We start from the raw sequence: 25,296 nt of genomic DNA, 5'->3' as shown, positions 1-25,296 counted from the left end.
CTTTCTGATTACACTCTCATATTCTGCAAGAGATGTGTCATTATGTGCACAAGCTGCAGCCTACCTTCTCAGAGTACATGGAGGGGGCACTAATGGGGTTAATGACCACCATGTTCGGCCCAGCGTGGGTGTGCACCAGGTTGCCGCCGTACCGCTGCCGCAGGGAATGCATCACACTCGACTCGTTCAAATACTGCAGAGAGGCCAGGTCTTCCACTCGGTCAAACGTCGGAGGATTTGCCTAGAGTTCAAAGTCAGAGGCTACACACAAACTCAACCACTGCCACTCGTAATTGATGAGGTTCAGAGTTGAGCCAATGATTAAATACCTTCTCTACATCATCTTCATCCACATCCAATAAAGATCCATCACTCTCCAGGCGGATTTTCACCTTCCCCTCTGGCAGACTGCCTGCCTCTGTCTTCAGGAGAGTTGCTGCATCGCCACAAAGCATGGAGTTAATTTATCACGACATACGATCTCACCCTGAGTGCAAAAGCTTCATCTTATCTTACATGTCTGATAATGTGTGGCAGCTGTATCCATTTCAATAATGTCTGCGCTTTATTAAAACTCAACAAGCATTTGATGTTGAAAACATGGCTAATCTAATTACACACAGCCTGAGGTAAAATGGAGTAGACTATTCAGGTGCCCTTTTTTAACATCAGAATTTCAGAAGCATCCTCCACGCTTTAAACGCCCATCTCTATAATTTTGCAATCAGATGGCATCCAGAAACAGACATACCAGCACTTGCACAGGACTGAGTTGAGAATTGAAATACTTTGAAATACATATTAACAGATGATACAAAAGCACAGAAGCATTTACTAACCCAGGGAAAATCCATCCTTGTGGACGAGCCATACTTTTTCCGTGGTATACCAGGCTTTCTCTGCTGATATCTGCTCCTCAGTCTTTACCTGTTAGAGCAGATTTACAATCAGTGTGATATTAAACCGTGTGAATAATTATTGAACTTTAAATCTGAAAACTGCAAGATGGACTTCAACATAGATTCTTATCACAAGCACTTAACATGCAGGTCACATTCACACGAGACACATGAGACTTTTTCCAGTGCGAAAACATGTATGATTTTGTATGAACTGGTTCGTTTTCACATTTCAAGTCCGAGGACAAGAGTCCCCACACCTCCTCTTTTGATGCAGCTTTCAGAGCGCTGACTGAACTCACTGTGGGTGCGTATAATGTGTTCACTAAAAAGATGTCACAGATATAAGGTGAGAGGGGGCAGTTTCATCACAACCAAGTACATCACATATACAAAAAAAAAAACAAGCACAACAAAAACACAAAAAAAGGCATGGGTTTTGGGTGATTTCACAGAAATATAGTAAACTAGTTTTAAATAAAGCACAATAATGAATGGACAACTGCACCAAAGCTGCATTTTTTATTATTTCCTCCCCGTGTTTGAGATGTGGGGACAGCAGGCAGTTAACTGCTGAGTGCTGATCTTGAGGAAGGTACTTCTCTTATCTACTTCAACAGGTAGAGCTACAGGGAAGATGAATCCTAGGCCTTCTTGGTGGTGGGTTTGCCACACTACTGGACCAACCTCCCACACCCCTTCACTAGTCTATCACACATGAAAACCACAAAACACACATCACTCTGAAACACGAGAGGGATGCAACCAGAACTACAATCAGTTGTAGCCATGGCCAGACCTTAGCTGCAGCTGAGTGCGCTGCCTGAAGGATGGCCACGGGGTCTTCAACAGGCTTGGACTGGAAAAGGGAAGAAGCAGAAATCAGCTGAGACGTCGGCATCTTTTTAGTTACTTTTCAACAGCTAAACATTGCATTCGACTGCAATTTCTGAGCGCAGAATCGAGACAATGCAAATTATGGTGAGAAAATTTCATAGGATGTCACAAATTAGTACGAGTGAAAAACAAAATGCAAAACACTGCAGCAAGACCAGCAGCAGTCATATCGTGGCATAATAAGTCAAGCTACGGCAGCAGAGTAAGTGAGCCGTTTAAGAAATTCACCATAAAATAATTCAAATACCAATGCATTAATGAGCGGGGATTACAAGGTGCATTAAAGTACAGTGTGTTGGTCTGTAGGCACAAGATCCATGTTCTGCCATATTAACAGTCACAGTTAACAAGATCAGTAGCACACAGTAAGGTATAAAAGCCAGACACCATGCAGCCAAGTGTGGAATATTGTGATGTAATGTAATAGTCAATTGTAATAAATCTACTGTAGCTATAGTGGTTGTGCTGCATTTACACAGAGATATCATGTAATTTAATATGCAAAGATACTGGATCACTGCAAAGAAATTCAAGGATTCCTGGGGTTTATTACATCACAGATGCAAATTTGATAAGATTTTTTAAATGCAAGGGATCTGAGAAACTGTTTATAGTTGCATATGACTACCTCAATATCTACATGTTGGTGTGGAGTGCAAAAGCAGAAAGACCAAGGTGTTAATTGTAAACTGAATGCAACACTGGTAGAATAAAACTTATATTGGTTTTTGCTAAGGGCCTCCAAAAGCTGGATGAGAAGCTCCTGACTTAACTTTAACCGCTGGTTTATGTCACTTTACTTACATTCCAGACCCTCACATGAACCCAGAATTGAACCGCAGAGAGCAGCATGGGGACAAAGACAAGCAGGCAGGCAAAGACAAAGTAGGGCATAGAGGGGTCATTAGAGGAGAACAAGCATAGATTCCAGCTCTCCACAGGCGAGGGAGTACGGCGGACTCACGGCTGAGCAGCCTGTACCTGAGAGGATTTGTGGCCTCTGGCACGCTAGCCATGCAAACAGCAAAGAGGACAGCAGCAAGTCAGGATCCAATGACCCACAGAGAAGCAGAAGTAGAGACATGGGACATAATTTGAGAAAACAGGAGACAAGAGCAAGGAGAAGGAATAAGAATCACGACAAGTAACCTGACACGGATATATAATCCAACAAAATAATCACAAAATCCCAATGGACAGAGTGTACTGTCACACAGTAGTTGCACCTCTCGACCTGGTAAAAATAAAGCAAGTAATACTATAGAATGAATGAGAGGAAGGCAGAAAGCAAAAGGAGCTGGATCTGTCACTAAGGCTAAATCCATGATTGGAAGTGAACAAGTCAGCTGAGAGACTAAAAGAATTCATGCTGCTGTCTTTTCCAAAAAAAAAACATGTTACCAATAAATCACATAGCATACAATTACATCTATACATATATATTTACGGGGTCCAACTTTGGAAATTACAATCAGTTTTAACAAACTATCCACGGATAGTTTCCTCTTCAGTATATTATGATCAAACACTGATGTTATGTTTACTTAAGCTCATATTTCCAAAAATGCCTTTATTTTGTCCTGAAGTGACTCTGAAGTAATCTCCAGAACTTGTGAGTCACAGAAATGATCTCTGTGGTCTCAAAGTTTCAGATTTCACACTAAGTGGCCAACACCCTAGGGGATCCCTGTAACTGGAAACCTATTGGCAGTGGGAAAGCACGGGACAGCCCGACATGGGACTTGGACTCTTTGGACACATTTTCTCTATCTGGGGATGCAAGCACTTGACTCAGGCTGGTCACAGGGCTGGTAAAGCATTGCAGGGGCAAACCAAACAAAGTGAGGGCGAGAGATGTTACATCGTTGCCATTGACAGTGAAGATCCTCTTCACACGCTTGTAATCTTCCTCAGAGGGGACCAGCTGTGGGACCTACAGTTAGATAGCAGGACCAGCAATTCCAAATGGGGAGCCAGAAAGTAAAATCAATGATGCTGAATGAACTGCTAAAAGTGTCCACTTCAGAAGAACTAAAAACTGAACGGGCATGTAGAAGCATACCATGAAAAAAAAAAGAAAGTCTCATGCTTTTGAATGTAAAAAACACACTGTCACATGTAGCTTTGCAGCAAGATAAAGACACACCTGTTCATTCGGTGCGGACTGGGCCTGGGGCAGTGAAACAAGGGACGGTTTACCATTGGGAGCCACAGGGGGACAAGATGTCTCCTTTACCTTTACACAATGTACGTAAATATTCACAAACACACAGACAAACATGCACACAGAGATGGAATTAACATGGGAAGATGACGATGAGCATGATATTTATGTTGTACCACATCCAGAAATACAACCAACTTCAAGTGACATTTAATTTTCCAGTTAATTCAATCAGGAAATGAGTAAGGGAAAATTTTTTTTTTTTTTTTTAAATGGATCATTACGCGCTGCAGCAAAAGAATAATGGCTTTGTCTGTGATTGGTTATTTAAGCTACAATGAGTTTTTTAAAGTAATTAAATCATTTCGTATTGTCACAGCTGAACTGTTATACAACAAGGAACGACATCCAAGGAATCTGCGAGTAGCACCTGAAATTAAAGCATCAAAAGTTCTGTGGCATTGCTTTGTAACTGTCTGCTGTGGAGATGCTTGGATCAATAATTCTAGTTTGGTTCGATTTTGCATCTAAGTTATATTTCAAGTTCAGACTGTGCTGCTAAAAACTTTTTAAATCATGATAAAATAATTATTTCTAAAATATCTAGGCCTGACTCTTTTTTACTTTTAGATGACAATAAGGCTAAGTTCGACTTTGACAGTACTAATTTTAATTTCTCATTTATATGTGAAAAGTTAGAATTCAACAAACTTCAGCAAAACAAATTACAGCACACGTCATACTGCTTTTTTTCAGAGGTATTTTAGTTGTTTTATTGGTAATGGCTGACATCTGCCATGCCAACAACAGAAATATGCTTTTTTTCCTGATATGCAGCTCCTGTTAGAGCTGAAAAGCAAAATAACTCGACAGCCCAGACGTCCAGGAATGCTTAGTCAGACATAAATGTACAGTGGGGTCCACTTAAATGGTCTCAGCCTTTTGTTCTTGATATCTGAAATCTGAATCTCTTCCTAGAGCAGCAAAAATGCACATATCTCGAAAGTCAAATCCCTTGCTCTATTGCCAAATACCCAACTGTTCGCCAGATCTCGTGGATATCTGTTGATAACGTTTTCAGGTGGCCAAACTGAATGCCAAAGAAGCTAAACACAGGACAAAACATTATCGTGAGGTACAATTTCAAACAAGGACAAAAGGTTTGAAACTGCTACAAAATTACATTTGTTTTGTGAGTATAAATATAAATACTACACATTTAGATGAATTTAATTATTTATGTTTCAGCTGCAAGTTACACATGGTGATACATGACAAACTGGGAATTGGATCTCTGATCAACTGTTATTAGGAAAAGCATGTTAACAGCTACTGATATGTTTAGTCTATAAGAAATATCATTTGAATTCTTATCCCGATTCCTTTCTTTGAAAAGCATCCCAAAAGATCCTTAAAGCCCCTGTCTCAGTGGTCTACACTACAGCAGACAGAGCACAGCTTCAAAGCTGTGTCTGCAGAAAGTGACAGTAATGAGTCCCAGCTCAGTGCTCGTAGACAACTCCAACTGACCAGACAACCAGAGTGTGGGCCATGAGCATGCCCTTATACCCACTGATGAAGTCTGATCATGAGCTGGTACATGTACCCTGCCTCGCTTCACTTATTCAGGCTGGCTTCTTTATATCAAGGCTGATTTTTGTCAGAAACGAAGAGCAACTTGTACTTTGGAGAAAGTGTAAAGGGTTCCATTAATTTTATCCATAACAAAGATTAGATGTAGCCTAATTGTAGTGCCAGCAGTGATCGAAAGTCACCATCTATATCCAGAAGCAAATACGCTCGAGCTGTAGGGTAAACTTCATGAGGTTTCATGGATATGGACAGTAACGTCTGTGTTATTATCACACAGCATGCTCCACCCCGAGGTTAAGTAGTGAACATGCACTTCTTTTTTCACACGGTACCTCTGGTTTCTTTACCCCAAATGTACGAGGCTTTGGGATGAAGCCAGCCGGGGGAGCAAGGGAGTCTGTCTTTGGGACGGGGATGAATCCTGGAGGTCGTGCAAGGGGATTCTGTTTTGACGGAACCGGACTGGACTTTCTGGCAGGAATAAAACCAGGTGGAGGAGTCAGGAGATTCTGTCTGGAGACAGGGAGGAAACCAGCAGGCGGAGCTAAGGGGTCAGGTTTGGGTGGAGGGATGAATCCAGCTGGTGGGATGAGGGGGTTAGACTTTAGCGGTGCAGGATTTGATGCTGATGTAGTGGGCACAGGTGTGGGTTCGGCCTCCTTTGTTTTCTCCACTGTAGGTTTTTCCTCCTCTTCCTCCACTTTTCCTTTCTCCTCCTCCTGCCTCACCTCTTCTTTCACGTCCTCTTTGCGGTCCTGGGTGCGGGTGCGAGGCCGGTGCTCCTTGGTTCGACTTCTGCCCATTAGGCTGGTCAGGCCCATGGAGATATCATCCTTATCCTCCCCAGGAGCCTTCGTGGGTTTGGGAACAGCCATAGCAGCCTCAGGAACGGGAGGCTGGTTCTGCTCTCCCGTCCCAGCAGGAACCACACGTCTAACAACTCTTCTCACAACCCGCACCACCTTTTTACCGCTAGAACTCTGCTCCTCGCCTGGAGGGTCTGGTCCGACCATGGTAACGTTAGTTTTGGATGCTTCAGCTGTTGATGCAGTTGACTGTGGACCACTTCCTGCGTCTAGCCCAGGTTTAGTGACTGCCTGAGGCTGACTACTATCTACATCAGACTGGATACAAACACAGCAGGGCAGACAAGAGTGCAGATTATTCCCATGGCTGACGCAGATAAACTGTCAGAGATTTCAGCAGCAGGTTCTGGGCTCAGAAACTCTGCATAGAAGATTATTTAAAAATGTCTTTTTAGTATCTTATGTATTTCTGTTTGTGTATCTTAAAACTATCACTCAAGCTCATGTATGCAACCACTCTAGTTAGCATACGCAATCAGACTTTTAACATAGGATCTTTTTTAAATTGGTTTTGTAAACATTTTATGAGGAAGGAAATGTACATAACACATTTCATAGACCCCAGGGGTAAACACAATGCATTCTGCTAAGAAAGTCATCATCATTGTTGTTTGTTTACAAAAAAACGCCACAGGGCACCTTTAAGACTAAAATTAAAGAATCTAAACTCAAAGTGGCTGGTGCACATATATATATTTGTATATATGTATATATGTATATATTTGCTTATACAGTATTTGTTTATGCAGTATACAACAAATACTGTACTTGTCATCACCTATTCCAATACTCACTTGCTAACTTCCCAGGGCCATGGTAAAGTAAATTAACTTTAGCGTACAGAAGGTTGTGATCATGATTAGTAGCCTTGTTTGTTTCAGCACACACAACAGTTTGTATCATATGAATTTGTGTCCAAGCGCATGCAGGTGAAACAACACTTACATCTGGCTTGTTCTCAACTTTAACCTACACAAGGAAAAGCAACACAAAAAAAAAAAATCAAACCACAGATTCAGACCAAAGCTTTTCTCTATCAACATAAAGGACCAATTCACAAAATTAACAAGCAACAAGATGCAGATATAAACAAAAAAAAAAAATCCAGAAAAGCAAGACTTCCCTTTTGCTCCCAGAACGAAAAGCGTGATTTGTATGCCATGGTGACTGGCCAGAAGTCATGGAACAAGCTGGGCGGCGTGGAGAATAAATATATGGAATGATGAGAGAAAGAAACAAGAGGCAGCCAGGAAGAGGAGGATGTACTGTATGGAGTGATGAAGAACGGGAATTTAGGGGTGAGCGGTGGGATACTGTGAACTCGTTTTCTGCACACAACAGGTCATACACCAACAGGGCTGTGGGACCATGCAGCACTGAGAACAGAAGACATGAACAACATCATGAAATGGAGAGTTTGCTTTCTTCGCACGACAACAGATGAGTGGGAAAGATGAACACAAAGCTCTGACAAGACCTACACTGCAAGCAGGACTATAAATCCTTACTCAGAATCAGTCTGACTCTCAAGCAGTTATTATAACTGAGCATGTAGAACAACCCTTTACCTCAGTCAGCACACAAAATGATTACATTCAAAGCTGGTCACTTGTTTATTCAATTAGAGAACATGACTACTGCACACAAGAGACCTAAGAGAGCAAAAACCATTAAAGCCAGCAATGTAAATGATCAACGGAGAAAGGAATCAAACAAACATACTTGAGATTTTCACACTTCCACACCACTACGCTTAACGACCAGTCAAACATGCAACTTGTTAAAACACCCATCATGACTTTTCATGAACAGTATTAGGTAAAAAATGGGCCTTTTAGTCACTGAGCAAAGTAAATTGCGCAGCAACATGTTTCACCATCTCTAGTCATGGTTTCATCAGTCTGAGTCCACTCCTATAAATAGTTTCAGCAGCAAAGGAGGCCATTCTGAGACGCCATCAGTGCCCAAATGGAACTGCTAAGCAGAGCGTGTACACCATGAGCAGATCACACTGCGCACCACACACACAGTCCACCAGAGGCCCGAGCCCATTACCTTCTCTCTGGGCCTGGTTAACCTTCCAATCTTCGCTCTGTCACTGGAGCACTGCAGTCAGGGCCAAGGCAGGGCAGGACCTGGGTCTGCAAAGAGCACACACTCACTAGTCCTGAGTGAGTGGGACAGCCACTTCAGGGGCAGGGTCACAGGCAGCACAGCATGGTAAAGCTGTGGTCGGAGAAGTGGAGGAGGGTAATGTGAGAGGGGCTGGGCAGGGAGAAAGAAGAGGGACAGCTGCTGATATACACAGGGGCTATAAATAGAATTTGCATAACCACATCAATTACCACTGCCACTTTTCCTTTCCCCTCTCTTCTCTTGGTGACAGGGAATCAGAGAGGCGGTTTGTCATCAGGTAAACTCTTTATAAACTTTTACATGCCGTTCCCGTTTGAGGGAAACACAAAAACCACAGTAACGCAAGAAAAGATCGAGAGATGATGTAAGGCTCAGTGCTAAGTGCAACAATTTTCCACTCCAACCAGATCTCAAAGTGAATGAAATTTTATTTAATCTTCCAGGGTGAAGATGACTGCACATCAAACAAGTTTAAGATGAGCCCGTGAAGGGGCAGATTTTCTCTCTGTGCAGTATAGAAATACTGATCTGAGGCCACACCATGTCTTAAATATTTGTGGAAGTCACGCTCTTAACCACAAGTTTTGCACCACAAGAGGGAGCTATTAAACAATGTATTTGATTTCTCTATTTCAGAGAAGCTTCAGCACGGGCACACTACTGACCTAAATTCAAGGTTTTGTATTGTTCTGTGGCAACCACTTACAAGAATGTGGCAACAAGCAGAGGTTGCAGATACAACATATAACACTCATTTCATGTATATCTGTAGTCAAGTGCAAATAAAGATTTGTAAAGATTCTGAAATGACACAGGATTTTGAAATGATACTTCTTTCTCAGTTAAGACAAAATGTTTCTTTACATAGCTTAAAATGTAAGCGCTGTCAAAACTGCGTTGCTGTAAAACCAGTTAGGTAAAAGCGCATGTAAGGGTGAGTTGCCTGGAGGTAGGCATTCAGCTCAGCACTCCCAGGAGAGTAGTCGCACAAGACAAACAGGGAAATGTTGCAACAGGCTCGGCTGGGCAGGGATGAGTTAATCCAATCTTCCTCTCCCTCATCAAGAGTTGCATCCATCAAATAACCAGCTCAAAGTAGACAGTGATAGCAAGTGGATGTCTGTTCAACTGTTTGATCCAGAATCATCACAACCAAATGCACCTGTGACATTTTAACTGAAATGCGCCACAATAAAGCCTTTCTAAAAAAAAATTTAAAAATAAAATAAATAAATCTATCTGATATAAGGCATTACTTCCTCAAGCTAAGACCACAAGTTGACATATGAGCATATGAACAAGACACAGCCAAACACAGAGTCTAGCTGGTCTATCTATCGCAGTCTGCTAATCCCCAGAGTCAGTTACTGGGACACAGCACCATGTCGACTGTTTCTCTACACATGGTTAGTGCAGACCAAAGATTAAGGACTCTATACACTATAAACACTGCTGATTCTGACCCAGTTAAATCCTCCATCATATCAAATCTGTTTGCATCATGTTGTGAATTGTTGTGTCTTGTAAACAGGAGTTTAATACCACATTAAAGGAATGTATATTTTGACAGAGACATTTTTGAAAAATACAACATACATGACTCTTGTAGTGTTGTACAATAACTGCCACTTCTTTATTTACCTCACGGTTATTTTTGTAAGTTGTTGTTTCTTACAAATAAAAAGGTAGAGCTGACCAGGACAGCAGACAAACTAAGAAACCTAAAGACACGACTGCAAAATCCAAAAAACAAACTTAAAGCATCACTAACGTCTTTTAATTGTTTAACTGTGGAATGTTAAGTATTACATTGAATGGGAGAAGCTCACCATTTCAGACTTAGATTTCCATACTGTGTATGCCACGAAAACAAGTCAGAAATCACATGAGACATTTGACCAGCGCCCGTGCTTTTGGGAGCAGAAATGAATCATGGGATCACATTCTGCCGTCCTCTGAAAATTCCAGGATGTGACCCAGATTTTATTCAGTAATAGAAAATAGGCCTGAAAATCAGAACTTCTCTCTGAAAGTAGGCCATGTGAACACGATTTAGGAGCAGCGAATTCAAACTCAGGTGTGTGCTCACCTGTAGCGTCTGCGTCTGGAGGCAGAAAATAAAAAGGGGCTGATGTAACGGCCAAAGACAATTTGCAACTTACAGGACACAGACACCACACGCACAGGCACCGGGGATGATGCTGGACGCGTAGATGAAAAAGCCAGCAACCCATTGACTTTCACATGCTAACACTGAGCACCGTGGTAACAGCAGATATTCATCATCTCAATGAAACAGCAAAATGTGTATACATGTATATGTGACACTGATCCAAGTATCGTGAAAACATATAACGATGCACAATTAAAACAGCCCTTCCTCATGGCTGCCACAGCGAGGGTGTGTCCGACGAGTGTGCCACTGAATGACAGACGTGCTATCAGCGACACACCCAAGAATGTCAAGTATGACCGCCTGTCTATGTCAAACCACTGTCAAAGCAGCCACAGCTCCTCATTTCAGCTGACAACATTACACGAGAGATCAACGTGAGAAGCTTGTGTCAAAAGTATTTCATTATGAATATATATGTAAAGAAACGGAGGGAAAGAAAATAACATCTTAAGTGTAGCCTCTATCATAAACCAAACAGCTTTATCCTTCGAAGCCCCACCTCTTTCTAATCCATGTCTGTGCTAATGCTCTCTGCTACTGTAGCAACTCCACACTGGAAATGAGGATGATGTAATTTAAATGGGCAGTTTGGTGGGTGGGTGGGGGGGGTTGGATTACACCATTTGCTAATTTCCTAATGATGAAACCGTGTCTGGTCTGTAGAGAGACAGGAAATGTATGGGATGAGAGATAAGCGATGCAGGGATATTAGATGAAACATTTGGCAACATCAAGTCAGCAATGGGCCTCGCTGGCATTCAGGCTCTCAGTGTTTCAAACTAAAGGTGGTGCTGCAAGCTTGGGTGACTGACTATTCATAAACTACAAAATGACACTGTTCAGCCCAAAAAAAAGGCAGAGATCAAACTTTGTTTCAAACTTGATATATCTGGAGCAATATTTAGCAAGTCAGTGAAACAGACTCAGGTACACAGTAATAACAAACAAACTATCCAGATCAAGGGACATGAGCATCAGTGCCTATTTTGGCGCCTGTGACTTGTTGAGCGTACCCTGCAAAACGGCATTCTTGCCCGCTTCCACAATGCTTTCAACCTGCTGATTTACCTCAACCAGCTGCAAATTTGAAAAACTGTCAAGCAGTGCCCCGCCCCTCAGAGTGACGCAGGGGCAGTCACAAAGGCTCACAGACCAACACCTGCTCACACATGTACAGTGCAGCAGGATTCCTGTACATGAACTGAGCAGATGCATGGAACAAGCACTAATTTTACACCTTGTTTAGAGACACAGGATTACGCAATCCTCCTTTAGTTCCCACCCAGACTGGTTTTGTTTGTTTTGAGCTTTCTTTAAGTCCTCAAATCTTTCTGTGCGTGTGTGTGTGTTTGTGTGTGTGTGTGTGTGTGTGTGTGTGTGTGTGTGTGTAATGAAGAGCTCACAGTGAATCAGGAAAGAAACAGAAATCTCTGAAATCTAGAATGGCACTCAGCTCAAACCTCCAATCCGATCTCAACATCATAAATATGTCTGACTTTTGACATCAAGATCCGTTGCTTATTTAAATTGACGAAAGTGTTGAAAAATCCCTGTTCCCTCATTGTTAAGGAAAATAATAAAAGAAATTCCTGGACCCACCCCTATATGAATCGCCACCAGAATTTAATGGGTTCTTCACAGGCTCATGCCTCATCCCTCCTCCAAGTCTGGTGCAAATCAGTTCAATACTTTTGTGTAATCCTGCTGACAAACAAAGAAGGGCACTCAGAGAGTGCAGACCTCTGCCAAGGCCAGTGTCAACATACACAAGGCTTTAGAGAAAAGAAATCAGATTCATAGTAATTGATGCACACCTGCCCCAACATTTTGTGGTTTCTTCCATGGCCCATCCCTCCGACAAGTTTGGTGCAAGTCAATTCACCACTTTTTGTGTAATCCTGCTGACAAATAAAAAGACACAGGTGACTATATAATCTCCTTGGCGGAGGTAATAAAACAGGGACAAAACAGAAGAATAGCTGCTCTGGCCTCATGTATTGTGGACAGTGGCTGACACCCAATGAACAAAAGCTCCATGTATTCAAATCAATAATGAAATAATAAATAAATAATTTAAGCATTAATGTAGGGGCACATTTAAACTTCTTTCTTTCACTTTGTAAGTTATCTACTACTGACCTCCTGAATAGCAAATAAGCAAATATTTGAAAACACAAACCTTTACCTAGGTAAAGAGATTTTTTTTTTTTTTTGACAGCCAGCCGGACAGTGTATAAAGTGGAGGGGCCATCTCAACAGCCTAGAGCAAACCATCTGACAGTACTGTAATCAGAAACCATAAAAGAAAAACCCAACAGACAGATGGAGAGCGGTGTTTAACTGATACCCATCCTGAACAGGTAGTTTCTGTCCAGTGACAGGCTCTTTATTATATTTCTCTGACTGCAGGTAGATGGATCATTGCTGGTTGCTTGGCATGACTCTAGACAGTCCCTGCTCCCAGCCAAGAAAGAGTCTAACACATAAAGCCCTGGAAAAACACACATTTTAGTGGCAAAGAAGAATTGATTTCTGGGAAAACTCCCATTTTATCTATTTTATCTGGGTGTGAAACTATAAAGTTTATTAATAAATAACATGGTGTCTGACCAGAGCATAGACTCACATACTCACCAATTCTCCAATACTGATGTAGTATTTTAGGGAGTAACAGAAGCATTTCCAAAGCTAGTATTGGTATTGGAACAACTCTTAACAGAGCCAGCCTTCATACTATGCTAAGCTAAGTTACTGTCTCCTGTCTATAGCTTCATATTTAACAGACAGGCATGAAAATGGCACTAACTTTCTTATGTAACTCTTAGCAAGTCAGAAAACAAACTCGTTATTTTATCTATTCCTTTAAATACATTTCGCCAACATGTTCTTGCATCACACATGATATCTAACCGTGTTGCAGAGCTCTAGATCTAGAATCCACATCTTATTATAACCACCTAAAAATAGTGCTGTTGGTTCTAGGTCAGCCTCACATGCACATTTTCTGCCTTTTTCAAATGGCCTGTGTTATAATGATCATCAAGGTTGGTTTAATGTAGGACAAAGTAAGACAGGGAGACAAGCGTCTCCTCTAGGGAGGCAAATGAACTGTGTCTCTGGCTGTAAACACATTCATTCCCACAGTTCAGAGTAATTCACAATTATGGTTACATGGATACACACAGGAAGAGACTATGTGACACAGATATCACATCATTTAAGATACACAACTTCCGCTCCTTTAACTTAATATTTTGATCCCACACATTGGGAACAATGCATGTGAAAAAAAAGCTTAACTGTCGCTTGTCTATAAGTGATCAGTGTCATCAAAAGTGGATGAGTGACTTTCTGATAACCATAGTAGCTCACAACAGACACATATGGTTGTCAAAACAAGTGAGCCTCCATAAAATGATACCAGAGACACCAGTATTGCTGTCACTGCTGTCACGTCTCAGGTTTCTCAACTCCAGCCTTGTACAGTGCACCTTTTACATTTCATTTATGTACCAGAACAACAAGCCAATTGTGGCCCCATAACATGGGTTAAGCACTGAACTTTCATACCAAGTCGAATATGACCCTGGTCTTAAACCTGAAGTCCTCTGAAAGACAATCTTTTTCATTACAGAAAGACATAATAGTGAGTTAATAAGGCACTCAGCCTATTATGTTCTGGATAAATCTGTATCATAATGAATATAACAACCATAATTAGCCTAAGTCTGGGCTGTCAATAGGCAAAAGTATTGGGACATATTATGTCATTTTCTTAATTTCCGTGATATCTAACACTTTTTAAACTAAAATTACACGTGTGAGGTCCCTTTTACATGCAACTCTATCCTTTAAGTGTAACAAATATACTGGGGCTTTTATTCTATTTTATTCTAATCTTAGGATTACAGAAGAAAACCTATATCTACACAGTAACATTTTTATAAAGCACTGTGAAAACATGACTGCTTCAAATAACAGTGTACTTCCCAGTTATGTTACCCACTGTCTAAACTTTCTTACCACAAAATAAAACACTCAAGAAATTCAAGTGTTTTGTTGTGCTGGCTAATAAAGAGTTTAACTTGATGCTCCTTTACTTGTTGCATGATTATCCAAGCGAAAAGGACTGAATGAGCAGCCAGCCAAGTCTTACACGACCATATGGCCATGGGCTGTGGTGGCGTTGGGGCCGTTGTTTCCCTCAGCATCCCATTGTTTAGTGTCAAAGGACTGGGGGGAGTGAAGGGGGATTATATATACTCCAGAACCCATTCTCTCTTTCAAAACACACACTCACACACACTCTCCTATACATACAAACACACAAAAGCTCATTACCAGTGTCAATACAGTTCCACCAGTGATCCAGACATTCTTAATCCACAAAATGCGAATGCAAAACCACACATCTGAAGCAAGAAATACCCAAATGATACCAAAATACTGGCCCATACAGTCATTTTAGGTGAAATTTCACCTCTGTAAAGACCCAAACAACATATATCTAGAAACATCTGTTTCTCATAGCAGTACAAATGTGGACAATAATTTCCACAAAGTCTGAAATTGTCACGAGATCCAAAGTGAAAGCAACAAGCAGCATATTTATGGGTATGAAAATATGCAATGCAACTGAAGAAACATTATCAGTAAATGTGGAATTTGTTTCCTCCACTTAGAATGCGTTCACTCAATGGACTGAAAATGAAACAGTGCTACTTACATTAAACACTTCCTTGTGCAGGTCTTGAGAGGTCCTCAGCCAGCTGCGGTTCAACTCACTCAGCTCCAGAATGGGCTGCACCTTGAGCCGGACCGACTCTCCAGACTGACGGATCATCTCCACGATCTCATCCCTGCTCTTGTTCTCCACATTGATCCCATTTATTTCCACCAGCCTGTCTCCTGGCACCAGGCCTAGAGCCCTGTCCTTAGTCCCAGCACCTGGTTCGGCAAAGTGTACCACATGTCGACTCACTCCTCCATTGGGGTGCCTGTCTAGCATGGTGCTCCTTCGCAAAGAGAAGCCAAAGTCCCCAGTGTTGCGCCGCTGTAGCTCAAGTTCTCTCGGGTCTGGTATTGGTGGAGCAACAAGCATAGGCAACTGTAGGTCTGCACCAGGGAAGGTCTTCTCCACCGTCTCAGGAATGTGAACCATATTGGTGCCTTTTAGGTTGGGGTGGGACTTCAAAGAAGACGTATTCCGGTTCCACTCAGAAAGATTTGAAGCATCCAAAGCTTTGTCCTCTTTGCTCTTCTGGGTAAAAGACACCTGCCTCTGGCCCACCGCAGAATTCGACTTGGCCAGTTCTCCAAATTTTGCTGCTCTCTCCTTTACAGAGCGCCGATTATGGTCCATTTCACTTCCCTTCACGTCTTCACCAGAGTTACTGGTGAAGGCACTTATTTGCCCCACATCCTGCTGTGCATTGTGAAGGTGCTCAGCTTCCAGGTTTGTCAGGGAGAGCTCTGCACTGCTAGCCACCTTAATAGGGATAGGACTAGAGATCTCCAACTTGCTCCTAGAGTCCCTCTTAGAACTCCCTCGATTGAGGTGGAAAAAGCCCCTACGTATGCTCATCTCTTCCAGGCTCTTTAACTCTGCCTGGGACATACGTTCTTTCTTTTCTTTCTTGTCTTTCTTTTCCTTCTTACTCAAGTCCTTGTCCTTCTCCTTCTCCTTGTCTTTCTTAATTAGGTGAAACATGCTTGACCTTTTCTGCAGTCCTTTACCAGTTTGAATTGTTTACAGCCAGAAAAAGGACAGTTTTAGATATAAATATCATAAAAGCACCAAAGAGGATGAACAGGCCAGTGATGTCATCTGTAAGGAAGAAGAAAAAGAGAAAATTAAGAAAATATTTTTGAGTATAATACAACAATCTAAGCTGCTGTGTTTGTTTTGATTCTGAAACAGAGGTACAACTTTTTTTTACCAAGTGGACACAATATTTTTATTCATCCAGATGGTTAAAGAATCTTTGGGGTTTCTGGATATACCTTCAGATAAATGTAAGTTTTTTTAAATGACTGTCTGGATTTTATAAACATCTCTGGAACATCCCCCTCTTCTTTATCTGTGCCGCAGACAGCTCCTAATGCACCTCCTCCTTCTTGACCTCCGTCCCCTCCAGATGAGAGCTGATTTGTGTTTGGAGTTTCGGTTGCAGAGCAGCCATATTGACTTCTGTAACTGTGCCAGATTCAAACTCGGGTTGTCGATGCTTTCGAGTTGAGTGGTTCTTCTCAAATTGCCAGGCTTTTCTGGCTGCTCTGTCTTCCTGTGGTCTGACAGGCCATCTCCATCCGCCTCATTTTTCTTCAAGGTGTATGATCTTCCCACAAAGGCTGTTATTAGTCTCAGTCTCACTCTTCAGGAGCCCTTTCACCAGCTTGTGGTTTTGCTGAAGTTTCATCCAGTCCTCCAGTAAATGCAGCAGCGTCTCCCGCACCCTCTCCAACAACTCCATTGTCTCACAGAGCATTTCATCGTACGCGACCCTCTCCACTGAGCTTCTCCTCACTCTCCCTCAACCTCAGTTTTTCTTCTGCTCACGAGGTGTTAAACTTCCTCCGGCAGCACTTTGTTGTGCTTTGTGTCTTTCTTCGCTGCTCTGCATTTAACAACCTCTTTAACAACTCTGTGCCTGATTCCAATGACAATTACCCTGCTGGAGTTCTTTTTTTTGTTTTCTGTTTAGAGGGATAACATAACAATATAGCCAAAAAGCATAGTGCTCTTGAATTGATTAATGTACATTATTTTATAAAAATTGATTTTGAATTAATGCGTGCTCACAATTTAATCATTTCTGCATATGATTTAAGAATCAGTGCTCATGAATTAATAATTTGTGCACATAATTTAATAGTTTTGCTCTTGAAATAATCATTCATATTTGAACTAGTAACTTTAGCACACAAATTACTATTTCATGCACTTAAATTGATATCGTATTATTTATTTAACATCCTGCTTTCTTCGAGTAACATTTAATGTGTACTACAGAAGCTCTGTTTATATGAGCTGGATAACATCTAAACTATGACCCTAACCCTAACCCTATCCATATGACACCACCTAAGACCCAGACTAATCAAAATAGTATTTATGTTATCACCCTGTTAAATACATTTCCTCCTGTGTAATGTATTTTACAGAACAATGGACAGCTTCGCTCTAGAAACTTTGATGATACTGTGGGTGTCATCCAGTTCATAAACACTCAGCTTCACGGTTCTGTAGCGCTTCATAAATGTCTTCTTCATTGTCCTTTCCAAATGTCCGGCCAACTGAATACACTGTGCCAAAGGGGTTTGCTGCTCTCCAGGGAGGAGGCCAAATTATATGATATAAAATAAAGGACACAAATTCACGTTTAGTTTTGTTTTTTTCCTCCATGACACTTGCAGGCTCTGTATTTAATATTATCAGAGATGCATCAGAACTGGCATGCAACAGCCATGATGGCTCAAACCCAACATTTAAACTGATTTTTCCTTAATTTCCTGTAACATCTGCTGTAAGCATTGGTAGACAGCGCTGTACAGCAATTGATTGTGTTGTGCTTGCAGTCAATTTATATCAAATATAATCCGACAGCGAGCACTGTCATATGACTATGATGACATCTTAGGTTCACCTCACAGGTTATGAGCTATGAGCACCATGAGCAGAGATTGTTTAAAACTGTTTCATTCAAATAAAACAGAAAATGAAGTTTTCTTTATCCCCATATCAGTATCAACAGTCCAACAATGTCATATAGAATCACAGATCACAGGAGACATGCTACTGCAGAACCAGTACTTTTGCAGCTGATACTTTCACTACACGAGGATGATAATATTTGTGTACAACCACCACTGGATTAATTACAGCTTGTTAAATACAGGAGGGCCCCACTATCTGGAGCTCATTAAGCTCAGGGTATTTGGATGATCATTTGTGAGTCAGTTTTTTCCGACTGTTATTTCACGGTATTACAATAATCAGTAATCAGTATGTCAGATCTTCTGCTGCTCAGTTCACCTTTCAGGTCATTAGGCTAGTTTCATTAATGTTAATGTTGATTCGTTTAGTAGCTGTCAATAAAACCTGTATGATTTCTGAATCTGTGACCCAAAGATATTTCTTAGTAACTGACAAATGATGAAAGATAAACTTGATGAGATTTTATAATCTACATTAGAAGTGGATTGACTGTTTTCATTTATTGTTCAGTAGCATGATATTGGTTTTGAAATATCCAGCACCGATCATGTTCTTTTGACATCTCCACAAGGAGAGGAACACAGGGCACATCAGCTGCCAAGGTTCACAACCAAATACTTACGTCCACAAGTGTTGAAATGTACATTTAACATTCTTCCTATACCTTGTGGCTGGAAAACCTAAAACATTTTATAAGATAGTGTCCTATGTGACACCATGTCATGATTATTCTTCTCTACTTTCAGTTTTCTTATGCTTTAAATCTTATATTTACATCCAAATCAATAATCAATTGAAATCATATGAAGAGAGTACTTTGTCAGGTGTGTGTCAGCTGGGAACTGACATCACTTGATGAGATTACCGTTTCAGGCATAAATATACTGTAGAGTTGGTGTGTTCACTCGGTCCTATACACTGACACGTCTATCAAACAACACATTTAAGGTTCCCCTGCCTGTTGACAGAGCCTGACCTCGTCTGTCTTGCTGCCAAAATGATCAGCATCACCATTAAAGTGATGCAACACATCTCAACATTTGATGCATGAGATTCTCTGTCTGAAGCTGTATAGCCTGCAAATGCATAAGCAGCAACCCTGCTTTGTTTTTGTGAACCCATGAACAGTAAATTCGCACTTAATCCACACTTAATCACATGTCTTGAGGTCAGACAGGCTATGACACAGCCAAAAGCTGTTTACAATTACTTAACATTCTGTGCATATTCTCGTGGTAACTTTTTTAAAGACAGGAAATGAGAAAATATACTTGTTTTTTTTTTTTTTTGTTTTTTTTAGCTTTACTGGAATTACTTTGCACATGGCATAGCTAGGCTGTCGCTGCGACTCGTCCACAGCTTGGCCGTAATGCTCTCCCTTTAAGCTGCTTTGCCCTCATTCTCTAGCACCGGTGGCCTTAGGGAACACTTTCAGTAGAGAGTGTAGAAATGTCATTCATGAAAAATAACAGACAGTAAATACTGTTGAATGATATGACAGTGACCTACCTGTGACAGCCCGCAAATGACAGCGCTGTTATCTTACTAGAAGTTTTCAGCATTTTCCTCCTTGGAATTGACAGTAGGTGCAAGGAAATGTACTTGTGATGCATTCAAAGGCTTGCTGTAAGCTCCGCCTTCCGAGTATCCTACTACGGACGGATATTCCAGCCCATAGGCATGCAATTGAACTTGTCTTTCTGTTTTCACTTGAAACAAGAGGCGTGTAGCTTAATGCTCCGTCCTGAGCAGAGGAATAAAACATGAATAAATGAATGACTTCAAAAGACGTTTAATAATAGGCTATAGATAGGCCTGTAATACATGTGTATAATTAAGCCTATAACCAGGTTTTAAACTGCAGTAAGCTATTCCTACACTGCCAAAAAGCGATCTGTTCAATACCAAAAAAGTAAAATGCAATTCATCTTTAAACGCCATATGTGGACGAGTACAATCGTATTTGGGTCGTCAATGTTTAAACGGCTCCAAATAATAATAATTCCAACAGTGGTTGAAGGCACCACCAGTGTAAACTGGACAGCAGTGACCCCTCCTGGTGTTTTTATTCACTTGAACCAGAACACACAGAGTGCGGTTACAGGTAAGTTGTCACCAGGCTGCCCAGTTCTGTTTGTCAGATTATAGAGTTTAGGCTCATTGTAAGGTCTTTTTAAAATTATCTTTGTGTCATTCTACTAGTCCCATGTTTGCACCCTTTAAATCTTGACTTTTGCAATGATGGCCTGTGTAATAATTCAAATGATCAAATACACGCAAGACATCAAGTATTTTATCATACTGTGGCACAGATTCATTACAAATACTTTATTGAAATGTTGCTTCTTGCAGCGAAATTAAGGACAAGACAATGAGAACCAGACATGCACTTCTGAAGTGAATCAGAGTTCTTGTGCATTGCTGCTTAACAGGCCAGTTAAGTATAAAGCTACTGGTGTTTAAATGCATCATCTACCTTTTTAAAAGGATATGATCCATGTGTAAGTGTTGGAGTAGATGAATATGAATGAATCACAGCAAATACTTGGTTTGACTATATTCACAGAAAGTGCTTTCATAAAATGCTGCACTACATTTGTACATCATTCCCTCTGATAAACCAAGAATGTTAAACAAATTGCATCACCTCCAAATCACCCAAAAATCCCTGCCTATTAATGCTAAGTACACTTACACAGTTGAAGTCTTCTGAGGCTAGAAATAAATTCACCGAATCTCTTATAGTTTCTCACTGAAATCGTATGACTGATCACAGAACCACAGCTTTCTTAAAGTGATCCATCTCGAAAAGAGTTCAGTTCAAGTCCATTTTGAGTAACACAAGTGCAGTCAAAGGTGGAAAGAATGTACAGTAAAACACAAAAGAAAACTGTTGTTTTACAGCCATGACTTTTTGCTTCTTCCTATTTTTGCCATATTGTGCAGCCTAGTTTTGGTCCGGTCCTTCTCATCTGGATTTCTCTTCGATGTGCTCTCCAATGTAGAGTCTGTCTCGAAGGAGATGGCTGGGGCCCGGCTTGGGACACCACTGCTCTTGTCACAGGACATGGTAGATGAGCTCTGCAGGACGACCCTGCCGTGTAAAGAGTGTTTGAGCTCAAGCAACAGTGGGTTGTTGTCGGAGTATAGTTCCACTTGCACAGGGTCTCTATTTGAGTCACAGCACGTGCAGCAAGCAGAGAACAGTACTCTGAAAATATAAATCCAGCCTAAGTAATGTAGCTCCACAATGTTCAAGATGAAGCAACCTAGACTGACACTGAACATGAAGTTGAGAAAGATGGTTTTTTCTGTTGCTCGAGACACAAAACAGTCAGTTCGGTTTGGACAGGGGTAGGTTTCACAGTGGAAAAGGTGTGGGACTTCAAATCCAAAAAGGTAATACTGTCCTATGAGGAAGATTATCTCCATAATGGAGCGCAGCAAAACATGTATGATGTAGATAAGTAGTACTTGGCTGGAGAGCTGGGTTGGGTCCTCTCCCACCTCTCTCATTTCCTCCTCCAGCTGGCTCCTCTCCTCACACTCGCCTTCCTGTGAGCTCCAGTCCTCGGTGTTATAGGTTGCGCTATAAGGACTTCCCGACTCTTTGTCTCCTTCTGTACATTTGTCCCTTTCAAGTGCAGGTGAGGACCTGGGTACCACTTCAATCTTCTTGACCTCTACCTTTTCATTCTTGGTAATTTTTTGCAAGACATAGACAACGTAGAAAATGGAAGGTGTGGATACAAGAACAATCTGAAAGACCCAGAAGCGCAGGTGTGAGACAGGAGCAAAAGTGTCATAGCATACATTATTGCATCCAGGCTGTAGGGTGTTGCAGGTGAACTTGGACTGCTCATCGCTGTAGACAGCATCCCCCACCAGGGCCACGAGCAAGATGCGGAAGATAAGCAGCATTGTCAGCCATATCTTACCAATGACTGTGGAATGGTTTTGAACCTCTGTTAAGAAGCGGCCAAGAATGGACCAGTCTCCCATTTCTGTGGAAACACAGTAGTGAAAACATTATTTACAGTAGCCGGGCATAATGTTTTTATCAATAACTTACTTTTAATGAAACTGCAGAGGTTACTCATACACCCTGCCCTCCTCAAAAGAAAATTGCCCTAAATATGACTAAATATTAGTAGTCTTACCAAGAAAGCTGGCACATGAAACCAGGTTTGCATATGTATAACTTTCAAAGATGATCTAAATTTGAATATTGACTTAGAAACCCCTTGTAACTACACAGTAAATACCATAAAATGGCTTTGTCAGTGTGTCATGGTCTCTAGTTTGTGTGTCACAATCTGGCACAAAATTCAGTGTACTTTGAGTTTTTTATGGATTTTTCAAAAGGATAATCTGCATTCATTATAATCAAGTGTGTATTTTATATGCTATTCCGTAAGAGCAGAAACTACATTAAGCTGCATATGACCAGCTGTTTCTCATATTCACAAAATGTTTAGTTACATCCCACGAAACTGAAATTCAAATATCAGCCAACCTCATAATTCAACGATTCTTTTTACTCAGAAAAAAAGTAGAAGAAGCCAAAAACATAATGAACTTGTATTTCCTGGAAGAACTTACCTTTGGAGAATTTGAGCCTTCCTTATCCAAAACTGGAAAGATATCAGAGGGAGCAATCTGCATAACTGTATTTTCAAGCGTAGCCTGTTGCTGGATGTTATTGTATCTTTTGAGCTGGATGAGGGCAGAACAGGCTGACCACACATATTCCCAAACTCAAACTGAAACATTCGTTGCACTGTATGTGAATAAAGGCTTTCAATGTACAGTGGGACAAAGATTGAAATGTACAATGGGGGCACCTTCACTGAAGAGCCATTCACAAAGGAGCAGAGAGTTCAAAGAAGCTACTGGAAACAGTGTGCAACAATACTGACTCATCTATGGGTCTGTGTCCAGTTTAATTTTAGAGATGAAATACAAGTCTCAGTTTTTCTTACAAGATTTTTACTCTTATGGAATTATGTCTTACTTAATTTGAGACACAGTGATAACTGTGGCCATATAATTGTCAAATTCTGTTGTTGTCAGCTGTCTGTGGAATAACAATGATCTTTTCATCTACCGATACAGTGGTCCCCTGGTCAAAATGCAAAATGTAGCATTGTTTGATCCCAAGTGTCTGGTGTGTACACTGTCTGGTGTTGCCAAGCAATCTGGGCCCCGTTGCTTTGGTCATATCAGGTGATTATCTTTAAACTGCAACTCTTCTGCTGCCTCGAAACTAACTGTTGTGTCATCATAAACTAATTATTAGCTCACTATGAAGTTTTATTGTTTCCTTTATTAACATATTTTTCAGCAAAGATGGAGTAAGAAAGGCACAAGGGGATTGATATGTTATATACAGTACACTTCTCACCAGGTTTGAATGAAAGTTGTTGCAATGACATACAATCGTGTGTGTCTTAGTTATCTGAGCCTCCAGCACAGCCCACGGTGCTTATGAAGGTCATCTGGCGTTACTTACTGTTCTTGTAACTCCAGAGGCTCTGCACTTTTGTACTTTTTTCTTGGCTGTCCACAAGGTTAAAGTTGTCATTTGACCACAGACCAGCATCTCATATACCAAATATTGTCTGCCTGTATTTAGAAAGACTTATTACCCTGCTCCAACAGAAACCACGGTTATGTATTGATATTTTCCGGAATATGTCATATCACATTTTAACAAATGACTACAGTCTAAAGCATGAAACACCTTTGAGACAGATGCCAAACATCAGGATAACACAAGGCTGTTGTGTGCATTTCCAGTGTGCAAGTCCGTTACTATTGTTTCTGAGGTTTGGCTCAACTACATGTTAGATAATCATTACTTATACAATTTGATGACAAAAGATATATTACAGACAAAACTGCATTGAGCCCAGAGATGATTCATTCATAAATCCACATGTAGAAAGGATGCTGACAAGATAGGTGTTGTATATTGACAAGACACCTGTTTCCTGTTTTCATAGTACTTACAGCTAAGTAGAAAATGTATTCTTTGCTACATACTCCACTTGTACTTTTAACAAAATCTGCAGTATAAACATTTCAAAAATGCACTGTGGCAATTATCTTAATAAATATCTTATGAACAACATTAGAAACAGCCTATTCGTTCATTGGACACCATTGTCACCTGACAAACAAGGGGGTGAGGCTCATTCATCACCTCAGGGGATTCAGCCTGCTGGGATAAATGCACACATGAGAATCTCCAGGAAATAAGCCTGTAAAATATGACGTGCAAAAAATTTTAGTTTATGTAATGTAAGTGGTGTATTCACCGCGGGATTAGGCTGAATGTATGTTATTTTGGTCCACTGGAGGCAATTCGCCCAATCTATGGGCTCTGACGTTTTCATTCATTCCCAGCCCATGAATGAAAATAAACTGCTGCGTACGCGGATAATTTCTTCCCTTGTTTGAACTGGAACACAGCCCCATAATAGGAAAGAAAAAAAAAATTAAATGTTTGTAATGTATAGGAAATCGCTTTTCAATTCCAATGTCGCCTTATTAAAAAAGAACGGAGTGTTAGCGAAACACAATCATAGCCCCACCACATGCGACAGTGGGCGACTATAACAAATGCCCCTCGCAGAAACAGCGAAAAACCATTCAAAGGGGTGTCCAGAAATCTAACTACATCAAATTAGTTCCGTGATAGGAGAGCAACGATTCTGGTAGTCGTTTCCAAATCTACTTTAGTAGGTAATTTTAATTTGACGCCCCTTATTTATTTATCTTTGCTTTATGGGGGCGCGTAAACGATTACACTTTTTTTTTTTACCGAACTAAATTTAACCCTCCCC

The 25,296-nt window shown here is 40.9% G+C and overlaps 2 protein-coding genes across 12 annotated transcripts in view; both read right to left on the bottom strand.

The window, feature by feature from the left end:
- Positions 1–20,078, bottom strand: part of LOC139607631 (unconventional myosin-XVIIIa-like) — a 63,199-nt gene extending 43,121 nt beyond the window's left edge. For 4 of the 11 annotated variants that reach the window (XM_071460663.1, XM_071460672.1, XM_071460667.1 and 1 more), the window contains exons 1-11: positions 8,475–8,640; positions 7,545–7,795; positions 7,365–7,390; positions 5,886–6,677; positions 3,943–4,032; positions 3,658–3,729; positions 2,778–2,804; positions 1,699–1,758; positions 840–927; positions 330–436; positions 65–241 (exon numbers count right to left, since the gene is read on the bottom strand). In XM_071460663.1, the coding sequence (XP_071316764.1) occupies positions 65–241; positions 330–436; positions 840–927; positions 1,699–1,758; positions 2,778–2,804; positions 3,658–3,729; positions 3,943–4,032; positions 5,886–6,677; positions 7,365–7,390; positions 7,545–7,581 (1,476 nt within the window). In that variant the 5' untranslated portion in view covers positions 7,582–7,795; positions 8,475–8,640. Of the gene's footprint in view, positions 1–64; positions 242–329; positions 437–839; positions 928–1,698; positions 3,449–3,657; positions 3,730–3,942; positions 4,033–5,885; positions 6,678–7,364; positions 7,391–7,544; positions 7,796–8,474; positions 8,641–15,457; positions 16,559–19,957 lie in introns of those variants that run through there. The other 7 variants (XM_071460670.1, XM_071460674.1, XM_071460665.1 and 4 more) reach the window with 6 other exon arrangements.
- A 685-nt stretch (positions 20,079–20,763) lies between these two features.
- Positions 20,764–25,207, bottom strand: LOC139607632 (gap junction delta-2 protein-like). The gene is made up of 2 exons (XM_071460675.1): positions 23,051–25,207; positions 20,764–22,452 (listed from the first exon to the last, which is right to left on the bottom strand). Exon 2 carries the CDS (start codon positions 22,448–22,450, stop codon positions 21,347–21,349), a length of 1,104 nt encoding a protein of 367 aa, XP_071316776.1. The 5' UTR covers positions 22,451–22,452; positions 23,051–25,207; the 3' UTR covers positions 20,764–21,346.
- Between the last annotated feature and the right edge of the window lie 89 nt (positions 25,208–25,296).

The sequence above is a fragment of the Trachinotus anak genome, unplaced genomic scaffold (genome assembly GCF_046630095.1).
Source record: "Trachinotus anak isolate AG129_WGS33_773 ecotype Australia unplaced genomic scaffold, CSIRO_AGI_Tana_v1 ptg000024l, whole genome shotgun sequence".
Lineage (NCBI taxonomy): Eukaryota > Metazoa > Chordata > Actinopteri > Carangiformes > Carangidae > Trachinotus > Trachinotus anak.
This window is presented reverse-complemented; position numbering and strand designations above follow the sequence as displayed.

Excerpts from the sequence above, each read along its gene's own strand:
- LOC139607632 (XM_071460675.1), bottom strand. The coding sequence starts at position 22,450 with ATGGGAGACTGGTCCATTCTTGGCCGCTTCTTAACAGAGGTTCAAAAC.